General features: G+C 43.2%; 2 protein-coding genes across 3 annotated transcripts in view; both read right to left on the reverse strand.

Moving 5' to 3' along the window:
* The window catches only part of LOC308094466 (band 4.1-like protein 3), an 81,550-nt gene extending 80,693 nt beyond the window's left edge, over positions 1 to 857 (reverse strand). The window contains exon 1 of one of the 2 annotated variants that reach the window (XM_080441142.1): positions 688 to 857. The gene's annotated coding sequence lies outside the window, so the exon portion shown is untranslated. Of the gene's footprint in view, positions 1 to 351; positions 571 to 687 lie in introns of those variants that run through there. The other variant, XM_080441135.1, reaches the window with a different exon arrangement.
* Positions 858 to 2,908: 2,051 nt separating this feature from the next.
* Positions 2,909 to 9,658, reverse strand: tmem200cb (transmembrane protein 200C-b). Its single transcript, XM_080440101.1, has 2 exons — positions 9,540 to 9,658; positions 2,909 to 5,223 (listed from the first exon to the last, which is right to left on the reverse strand). The coding sequence occupies exon 2, from the start codon at positions 5,183 to 5,185 to the stop codon at positions 3,623 to 3,625; it is 1,563 nt and encodes a 520-aa protein (XP_080296227.1). The 5' UTR covers positions 5,186 to 5,223; positions 9,540 to 9,658; the 3' UTR covers positions 2,909 to 3,622.
* Positions 9,659 to 11,328: the final 1,670 nt, after the last annotated feature.

An 11,328-nucleotide genomic window follows, 5' to 3' on the forward strand; every position in this document is an offset into this window, starting at 1 on the left:
AAGGCTGGCACTTGATCTCATGTCAAGCTGGCCTAGTGTGTGTTAAGAAAATACAATTATAGTGTACTTATACACACTTAAATTGTGTATACACACAAAATCCTCAGTGTTCATGTATCCATTTGTAACTCTGAGAGCATACAAATGGAACCAAATGGACCCTTAACGGGTCCATTTGGTTCCATTTGTATACTCTCAGAGTTAGAATAAATAACACTGAGGATTTTACTGTATGAACTACATCATCTGTGTCTCATTCATGTCAATACATCCCAGTGGTATACAACTTCCATAACTTTGTGACTTGCAGTACAGTAGAAGACACACTGGTACTGTACCACTGGTACTCACCATGTAATGTCCCCATGTGATGACCAGGAGGATACAACAGGCAGGTTTCAAATGGGTTGAAACGGGTTTGAGATCAGACCACAGACACAATGACAGAGAAAGTGAAACAAAACATAGTTCAATTGATACAACAAACAAACAAGGCTTCTCCGAATCATTGTTATTAAAACGTGAACAATAACTTTAATGCTACGGCTAGTTTAATAGTACAATTCATTCATTGTGCAGCAGCAGTTGTCAACACATCTGTAAATCCTAGTGTAGCATACCCACTACTGTGTTATGGAAACAAGAAGAGACATAAACATTGCAGTGTAGGCTACACTGGACTTTTACCTGACTTCTTCAACAGAAAACGATCCTAAACGTCCAAAAAGTGACACCTTTTAGTTGTCACGGAGCCTGAAGGAGGAGGAATCCCGAAAACAGGGGTCAGCCCCGAAGTCCCGAACAGAACAGAAAGGACTTGACACCTGTGTGCGTCTGCCTTGGCCTCTCTCTCACTCGCTCGCTCTCGGTGTTGCCAGGTTTTGCGAGAGAAACAAGGAACCAGGTCTATGAAAAGAAGCCCAAAAGAAGCGACTATGGCACTTTAAACATACATTGGCTATTTGAAAATAGCCAATCTACAACATCACAGCGCGTCGCAATGTGACGCGTTGTGAGCTTGTAGATGTACTATTTATTTAAAAAAGTTGAATATTTTCAAATCTTGTATGGGGGTCCCTGGCATAAAAGATGTTCAAATGGTACTTGACTTGAAAATGTTTGAGAACCACTGGTTTGAAACAGTATAGGAAGCAAGACCAAATAAGCAACTACACTTTAGAAACAAGCCCAACAAAAACGCAACTAAAAGTTTTAGTTTGCACAACAGCACAATATTTGTGGACTTTCCAATACCACAGTACACACCATGTCGAACAGTACAGTACAGTAGTCAGCTTTCTGTTTTCAACTACCAATATCTACTAAGCAACTTTACAAGCCAAAGTCGCTTATAACAAGCGGACATGGCAACACTACTCTCTCTCTGCAGCTAGAGTAAAGTAAACCCCGCCCCTCTGGAGTAAAATACCAAACGGCCACAACAACACACCCGCCTACATCATCACACTGCCATCTAGCGGTTGTTTGCGGGAAATGGCTGTTATTCAATCCGACCACTAGATGGCCATGGTAACCACTTGTTTCAACCTGGGGTCCCTGTTTTGGGCATGTGATTCACAGGCAACATTTTTCAAAAATGTTCAAACAAGTTTAAAACATAAACAAATGTGTACATCTATGTAATGCATTAAAGCTTGTAGATTTGTAGGTTTAAAAAAAAAGTTGTTTAAGAATAGGGCTTATAAGTTGTTCATCTGTAATACATAAATAAATAAAATACCAAGCCTGGGAATATGTACTCATATGTGTAATAAAGGCATTTATTGACCCACACAGGTATTTAGATTATTACATAAATATAAACTTGATGTCTTGTTAAAACCTGTATTATACCTGTATTAAATCTTTGTTAATATCATATAATACAACATCAAGCTTGTATATACAGCAGTGCTTTTCTTGGAACTAAAAGACGCTTTACAAAACCTAAATAAAAGAAATAAAAGAAAAATAAGATAAATAGGGCTACAAAGAAGGACTAAAAGAAGGGGAAGGGGACCAGGCGGGGCATATCTTGTGGTTTTTGCTAGTACAGCCTGAGGACAGAGGTGTCATTTCATGAAAAATAAAAACAAAAACTACAGGGTGGCAATAAAGTGACAACCTAAGCCCCTAAGCTCACCACACGAGCTTGTAGATTGTTATTTTTAAGATTTGCTTTTTGGCTTTACTGCCTTTATTGATAGAGTGAAGGACAGGAAACAGGAGAGAGACAGGGAGAGACATGCACGCAGCAAAGGTTGTCGGGACCGGGACTCGGGACCGGGACTCGAACACTGTCAGGCTACATTAGTCTAGGTGCCCGGAACCACTAGGCCAGCGATTCCGGGCCAATTGTCTATTTTTTAAAAAACTATTCTTAAACTTATAATGACATGCCCAAAATAGTAATGCCAGTTTGAAAGTTGTGAATGAATGTGTGTCTAAAACATGTGTGTCACATATGTCTCATGTAATTGAACAGGCATGGACTTGGTGCATTCCTCGCCGATCTGCAAAAAAAACGTGTGTGTGTGTATGTGGAGAAAATATGTGTAAAATAACAGAATTTTAGGTTAAAAGCGAGTGCTAGGGGGTGGTAATTGCCATCCCCTGGGACCAGAAAGGATACCCCTGCCTGAGGAGCATGTCACACCAACATTTCACTGCTTGTACTTGTACTGTAAAGCTCACCTGAGAAAGTCACCTCAGTTCAGTAGATTACATAAAACAAGATATATATCACACAATGACACCTAATAGAGTCAGCAGGTGTGTTACAGTAATGTTTATTTAACCATGAGACTTTATTTAAACAAGTGTGCACAGAGTGAAGATCTCGTCCTGAAGGTCTCGATCCTAAACCAAACGCCTACCTGAGATTCAGTTCAGTTTAGCTATTCACACAGTATTCACATAACAATGTAGAGAAACAGATCTAGTCTAGAAGCTTTCTGTCGCCAATTCCAATGCTACAGTACACACCATGTCGAACAGTACAGTACAGTAGTCAGCTTTCTGTTTTCTTGGCAATTCTACAGCTATAGTTTCTGCAGTTGCCCTACCGTTATATAAAAAAAGAAAGGTTGTTTCTTTATTTTCAAATCAGATCGAACAATCTTTTTTTTTCTTTCTTTTCTTTCTTTCTTTTATTTTTTTTTATTTTTTACAATTCTTAACTAAATCTTCTTACCATTCTGTAGTATTGCTCTTGCTACATTGAAAAAATATGAAAAGAGGAGAGATACATCTGAATATTGAACTGGGCATGTGGTATTTAGAAGGGGCCTTGTTGTGGGGGATTTGTGGCTATGTTTCAATAGTCTCTGTTTCCTACCCTTGACAACCTAAGGGCCAGTATCTCCTGATCACCAGCAGCAGTAGTCAAAGAAGAGAGGAAGGAAAGAAACAAACAAACAAACAAACAAACAAAATAAAATAAAATAATCTCAGAGGCTCATCAGCTTATCAGTCAAAATCCTAATTTATGGTCCGTCGCATGACAGTGTTGCGTGCTGAAAATAGCCAATATACAAGCTAACAATGCGTCACAGATGCAATGCGTTGTATATTGGCTATTTTCGGCACGTGACACCATCGTACAACCAAGTATAAATCAGATTCAAGGTTCTGCTGAGGTGCTGGGTGTCGCCAGAACGGTCTCTCCCTGAGGTTCTACTTCTACTGCTGCTGCTGCTGTCATCGCAGTTGTTGTCTCCGCTGTTGTTGTCACCTCTATTTCCTGGTCAGAGACTAATAAGGAGGTGTCCGTGTCAGCGGCATCGAAAGACTCGCCCCCGAGGTCAGCCAGTTTGATGTAGCCCTTACTGTTGGACCGCTCCAGGCGAGGGCAGCTGAAGCGCCTGCCCCTGTCTCCTTGCCGACCCGTGGACACTGACAGGCTGCAGCGCCGCGCAGACCTCGGCTGATCTGTAAGCGAGTTGAGCGACAGCCGTGACCCCATCGCCCTGGCGACGGGGTCCGGCGGAAACAGTTGCATCTGTGATTCCTCCTGTCGTTGCTCACCTGCTTCGATGGCTGCCGCCATGTCATGGCGCTCCTGGGGCAGGCAGGGGTCGGTCATCGAAGGTTCCTTCTCTTCATCGGCCGCCGCGGTGCCATGACTGCCGCCAGCCTGCACGTTTACACCATCTTTTGCACAGATGGCAACGTCTCCGATGACCTCTCCGTCCAGACGTCGAGCATCGGCCTCCGTCCTCCCCGACTCCTCCACCTCACAGTTATTCAGTTTGATGACTGGGAGCGTGAACGCGTTGACGGAGGAGGTGACGATGGAGGTGGTCCCCCACTGCCGTGGCTGCGGGGTGTGCTCGCCACTGTTGCTGTGGTCTCTGTAAATGCTGTAGACGGTATCTGTGAAGGTCTGGATGTCCCTGGACCAGCTCTGTGGCCTACCAGCCAACGACGGGCGTCTGAACGCCTCGTCGAGTTCAGTGGAAGGCCAGGAGCAGCGAGCGGGCATCGCTCTGGCGCCGTGCGGTCCGGGCAGGCCATCGGGGCTCCTCGACTGAGTGTAGTTGACCAAGCCGTTGAGGGGCGAGTACTCCTTCGACCGCACGCTGTGCAAGTCGATGACGGTGGAATAGATGTCCCTCAGGTTGATGATTTTGGTTTTCTTGTCACGGTTTTCGTGGAGGACCGCATTGGCGCAAATAAAGAGGAAGATGCCGATTCCCATCACCAGTGGGCCGAAGACTTTCAGGTTGTCCGAGTACAGGTAGGTGTCCAGGAAGTCACACAGGAATCCACAGGAAGGGGAGGCGTTGAGCAGGCTGCTGTTGGTGGCGAGACTCTCGTTGAGTGACACCTCCCGTTCCGGGGTGAGCTGGCTCCCGCTCCAGTTGGAGGACACAGGCGGACTCTTGGAATAGCTCATCCAGTTGGCTCGGTGCGCGCCGGTTCTCCTGCGCTCCTGGTACTCCTGGTGGTTGGGACTGGGCCAGTAGCCCAGGACGGCCATGGATATGCCCACCGTGAGAATCATGATGCCCACGGCTGCCACAAGGCCTGCCGGCGAGCACAGGTTGAGCTTTCCTTTCACCACCACCACGTCGTTCTTCTTCCTCTTCTTTAGTTTCCTCTTCCTCTTGTTCTCGGCTCGGTTCTTTGCGCGCAGGGAGTCCTGGCGCCGGTTCATGCGCAGCAGGCCACCCGTGGCTATCATGGTGGTGACTGGTCAGCGGGCTGGGCTCGTCTCTCAACCTGGCAGAGGAACAGAACGGGAGAGATGTTAGGTGGAGAGATTGGTGGGTTTTTTTTCTCCTTCTTTTAATGTTTTTTTTAATTGCTGTTTGTTTTCACTTTACTGCAGGGTGAAGTCCTGAATAAATTTCCCTACGGGTACATTAAAGAAATCCATATCTAATCTAAGTCATCACACAGCAAAATCTTGAGTGTTCAATTTAACATTTAACTGAACACTCTGCAAATGTTTTGTAAGACATTACAGATCAGTTCAGTTCAACAAAGAGGACACACCACCCCTAAACCAACATAAAAACACTACAGACCTTCACACTATAGACAGACAGACAGACAGACAGACAGACAGACAGACAGACAGACAGACAGACAGACAGACAGACAGACAGACAGACAGACAGACAGACAGACAGACAGACAGACAGACAGACAGACAGACAGACAGACAGACAGACAGACAGATAGATAGATAGATAGATAGATAGATAGATAGATAGATAGATAGATAGATAGATAGATAGATAGATAGATAAAGAGAGAGAGTGAGAGAGAATACAGGATAACATTACACATTACAAAATAACAACTATAACAATGTGTGGTGCATAGTGCATCAGCTGTTCAGCATTCAGCAATCTGACTGCCTGTAGAAAGAAACTGTTTTTGAGATGGGTGGTTTGATTTGATTTGATTAGATATGTATTTGATTTGATTTGATTTGATTTGATTTGATTTGATTTGATTTGAAGTAGTGAGAACAGAACATGATGCCTTTAGTGTCCCTTTATGATGTTTTGGCCTTTTCTTTTACGGCGAGTGGTGTGTGTAAAATTTACGACGTTGTGTGTTATGACGTTGTGGTGGTATATATAGTTCTGTTGATGCCAGTTAGTTTCTCTGTTGTCTTTTACAGTTCTTTGTGGTGATCTGCGGTCCAACCACACGGCAATACAGCCCGCTGTCAGAACACTCTCAATGGTACAGTGATGGAAGTTCTCCAGAGCATTGGAACTCATACTGAACCTCTTGAGACGCCTCAGAAAGTACAATACGGTACAGTCTCTGCAGTATAGTAGGCACATGAAGTACTTTCTCTCCTTTCTCACTACTGAGATACAGGATGCTCTGCAACAGAAGTCATGAGCTGGATCCAAACGTCCATATGTCACAATTAGGTCTGTGACTACTACAGCATGCGGTACGAGCATGTGCCATCCGGCCGGGGCTTACCCCTGAGAGGGCATTAGTTGATTGTCTAAAAAGAGAGCATAAGGCCGCCGACAATATAACACAACACTAACACTAATGCTTGCTGAGAGATTACTCGTGATATCCAGGCACACTGCAGAGATTAGGTTCCTACTGTATATATTTTGTGAGCATTGCACAAATGTCTGCTGAGGGCATACGGCATTTATCATCACGTGGCAGATTAGCAAACCCATTGGAGCCATCTGCTGATGTTGTTGGATCTATAAATACTATGACGCGACAGAAAGGAAGAGAAAACGTAAGTTGACAGTTGGGAACAATGAGTGCCTTTTCATCTATATTCAGCCATGCCGGTGCGATATCAGCGTATGAAAACGTAATGTGTGCAGACAGCGAAGCCAGGAGGCATGTTCTCTAAAACTCACGCTCTCCTTAAATACCCCTCTCTATTCAACCTCCTCTCTCTACCTCTCTTTTTTTATTTTTTACCATTATCCCTCCATAATGCAAGTTCTATTAACCATTTAAGCCTATACTTCGGCGTACGTACGGTTCAACAGCGATTGTAGCCAATCTACAAGCTCACAACGCGTTGCATTGCGACGCATTGTGAGCTTGTATATATTCTATATTTGCTATTTTGGGAAAAAAATACGATATTTAAAACCTTTGCCCAAAATAGGAACGCCGGGGTTACAGATAACCATGCCATTGAAACACGACTAGGCCTATAGCTTACTGTACCTAAGCTATAGATCCATTTGTCCGCATGCTGTAGCACCCCCTCCCCTCTCCCATCCACAGTTTCTGCTTGCAGATGTTTGTATGTATGTGTTCCAGCTTTATGCTGCATGGCGTGATTACTCAGGTCCAAAGGGCACTGATGCCGCTGACAGCTATTTTGAACACTCATGGTCTCCTGATTAGTTCCAAACACACAGGGTGAATTTTAATGTGGGAATAAAGTCTGCTTAATTAGACTTGTCCTTGAATCTTCTGGTAGCTATGTGGCTATTTAATTCGACTAATCATGCCTAATTATGCGTGACTTAGGCCTCATGATTCATGAATAACTTATTCCACAAATAATTTTCAGAGCAGCAATTAGAGCGTCGTTTTCAAAGGATGCTTTGAGCATCCGTGTTGATCTCTCTCTGCAGCCTCAATGGTCCAAAACATGATGGAGGAGCTTGCAGATGTTCACCAAGACTCAAGGTCCACGTTATTATTAGCTTAACTAACACTCAATTCCAACTGTAACTTGACTGCAGAGTCGCAGCACACCTGAGCTTCAGCAAACAAACATCAGCACTGGCCCTCCAGTTGCTGTAGCCCTGCTGCATATCGCACTAAAATGCCCCTTGGGCACGAGCAAGGGAACCTATACACTATGTTACGTGATGTGTGGGAGGACCTCAACTCAGCAGTATCAGGTGGTGGACCACAACCGGGGAGGTGGGCGTGGAAGAGTCGGGTTTCATCCCTGTCCATGGTGCTGAACAGAAGCTTCAACTCTTAAAGGAGTAGTTCACCCCAAAAATGACTTATTTTCTATCAGTTACACACCACATGAAGCCTTGAATTCATGCATTTTTTTTTAAAATATCTTTTTTTTAGCATTCCTAAGCCAATAATTTGATGACCATGATGGGTCATCATTGGTCAATAGCAGACTCAGTTAGGAGACTCTATGACTCTTTGAGTCTCCTACCCGACGGTCATCACATTATTCGCTTAGGAATGCGACAAAAACAAAAAACTCTCCATGAATTCAAGGCCTCGTGGCCGTGGGGAGTGTAATTGTTAGAAAATAAGTCATTTTTTTGGCCGAAAGTACTCCTTTAAGCTTTGTCTAATCACTAGGCTTATAGGGACGCTTTTCTCGCGGGAGAAACGCATAGAATAATTAACGCTTCCTCCCAAAATTAGAGGGTTTTGGGGGGCGCGCATATTTCTGTGCAATGTTGCGTGATGAATCGACTGTTAGTGTTATCGCGCATCTGCTTCTCGTCAGTTTGGACGGGTCGTGAAACAAATACGAGCTGCTGTTGAAGCATGAGGAGCCCTGAAAATGTCCAGATCCATAGAGCCAGAACATCTGTCTCCACTATACAAACCATAACACCGTATAATATAAATGTCCAGATCCATAGAGCCAAAACATCTGTCTCCACTACAAACCATAACACCGTATATTATTTGGTCTCGGCAGCTCAGCTACAGGCATGATGATAAACATGCAGATCTCTTCCTGGGTCTGACGGAGCCCATGTTTTCATAACTAACACACACACACACACACACACACACACACACACACACAGCAACACGAAGCGAGTCTGATTATAATGTTGAGCATAAGGCAGGATTGACAATTAGCCTATGTCTGCTTAGTTTTGTATGCATCCTAATGTCATTTTATTATTGTGTTTCCTTTGCTTGATGTTTTGTGTAAAGCACATTGAATTGCCTTGTCGTTCAAATGTGCTATACAAATACAATTTCTTTGCCTTGCTTTGCCGATTTAAGGAATGTAGGCTATTATACTGGCAGAAACTAATAAAAAAGTTTTAGGCTACTTAATCATAAAAGAGTACAGCGTTCGACAGGTGTAGGTATTTTTTCCATCACTCGCTTAGGCTCACAGTCTTTGAAGGGAGAAACATATGAAACATAGATTGAAGTAGCCTAACTATCAAAAACGTCGACCGTGTTCAAATGTCATTGATTCTTTATCGCCGGTGTCTAAATGACAGGAGTAGCCTAACCTACAGACCTCATCGCGCACAGCTCCAAGTAGGCTATATTGATCGCCAATGTAGATATATTTCAGATCGAACATTGCATATTCTCCCATAATCTCACACGATTCTAATAACCATGCCTTACCTAATATCTATTATGCAATAAGCAATTTTAGTGACTCAAGCGCACAAAGTCTTAAAATGGATGTTGGTGCGTGGAATGAAAATGCGACCATTCAACACAAAGGCAGATAGAGATACAGGCGGCTCCTCGCTAAGTAGGCTAATGTAGGCTAAGCGGATCCCCCACATGTGGGAACTGGGAACACAGTAGAACCGTAACAAAGTCATAAATCCTACCAGAAAATGTTCCTTGTCGATCAAGCGTCTTCAAAGGCGCGCTCATCTTCGTGAACCGTGGCTGAGCCGACGTGCACATTGTGGTGCGGGCGCGCCTCGCTGCGCCACTGTGTGTGGTGCCCAAGCTGGAAGAGTGCGCTCCTCCAACTGAACACGCATCCCCGGCGAACCGCTCCTGGAGGAGGGGCGGGGCGGGACAACACCATCTACACTGGAGGTGATTATTGGGCAGTGTCAAAAATCACGTTGCCAGAATCATTGCATGCATGCAATGAAGACATTTTTGACATTTTGTAGCTTTTATGTAATAGGAAAATCGTTATAATTTTTTCCTATTATCTCTGAACAAACAGGAGAGTAACCAATAATGCCAATCTTCATATGCTATAGACCCTCCAGAATAACAGCTAAAATCCTTGATTTTGCAATGAAATATACAGGGGTTTTATGTGATTTTAAGCAGTGAAATTGCATGAAGTTGCGAAATATGCGGAAAGTTGCGAAATATGGGAAAGGTTGAGAAATATGCGAAAAGTTGCGAAATATGCGAAATATGCGGAAAGTTACGAAATATGGGGAATATGCAAAAAGTTGCGAAATATGCAGAATATGCTAAAAGTAGCAAAATATGCAGGTTTTACGTGATTATATGCTATGTGAAACATTAGGGAAGTTGCGAAATATGCGGGAAAATAAATAAATATGCACATAGTTTCTAAATACGCGAAATATGCGGAAGTTGCGGAAAATGCAGGAAATTTGCGCAGAAATATGCGATTATGCGCCCTTCTTGAAAAAAAGATTGACCCCCGCATAATCTGTGCCATTTGGCTGATTATGCGATAGATTATGTGATTGCATAATCACATTTTTCTGGAGTGTCTTATATGCATGGTAAGACATAGGCATACAGAATGCAAATGAGTGAGAGCCCATCCCTTCCCCCCCCCCATACATTTAAAAATGTGCCTCTGTTAGGGTTGTGAGGTAGAAATAGGCTTTTCCACAATAATAGAAAAAGAAAATGAAGCCCACAATCTTCTGCTCAAACACTCAACATTCTGTCCTCACATGCAGCCAGAGCTGCAATTGTACCCTTTGTGTCCACACACATGTTTAAAAGAATTGAATTTGACAGAACCCAGATGTCTCCAGACTGTGACTATGCAGGAGAGAGCTACACTGGGCATGTGAGGATCATAAATAATAACAAAGCCTCGAGTTGATGCCCTGGAGAGTTGACAGCAATTTTGTGACCCAGAAATGCTTTTGTTTATGCCATAAATTATGACCATATGGAACAGAGAGAACTTTGTAATGCCCTGGCGCAGTTCATGTAAAAGAACACAGAACTGGGATATAATCCATGTATTTTACAGATGCTTAACATGGAGAGTTGTCTTTAATCCCAGGGCTCAGTACGTCTGGATCTGCATTCCAACAATTATGCCACAGTATAGATGTAAGCTTATGCAATGAAAAAAAGAAGGAAAAAAAAGAACATACAACAGATGTTCTGACGGACGGGATTCAACATGTATGATCATGTTCACAGACATGTTCATCTCCTTTGTACAACATATGGTGTTTTGTATTTGTTGATGACATGTATTGTTGTGTTATTTTTATGCTAAGTTGATTAATTGAATACATAGGACTACAATGGAAACAAGTCCCCAGGACTTTTTTGTGTTATCCTTGTAGTCTTAATGTCTGACTGTACCACGTGCTGTTTACATTTTTGACTAATAAAGTATTCAATCAATCAAAAATACTTTAAACCTAGTGT

The sequence above is a fragment of the Gymnoscopelus braueri genome, assembly GCF_963280865.1.
Source record: "Gymnoscopelus braueri genome assembly, chromosome: 10".
Classification (NCBI taxonomy): Eukaryota; Metazoa; Chordata; class Actinopteri; order Myctophiformes; family Myctophidae; genus Gymnoscopelus; species Gymnoscopelus braueri.

What these genes read in the sequence shown, in the direction of transcription:
- tmem200cb (XM_080440101.1), bottom strand. Translation starts at nt 5,185, where the DNA reads ATGATAGCCACGGGTGGCCTGCTGCGCATGAACCGGCGCCAGGACTCC.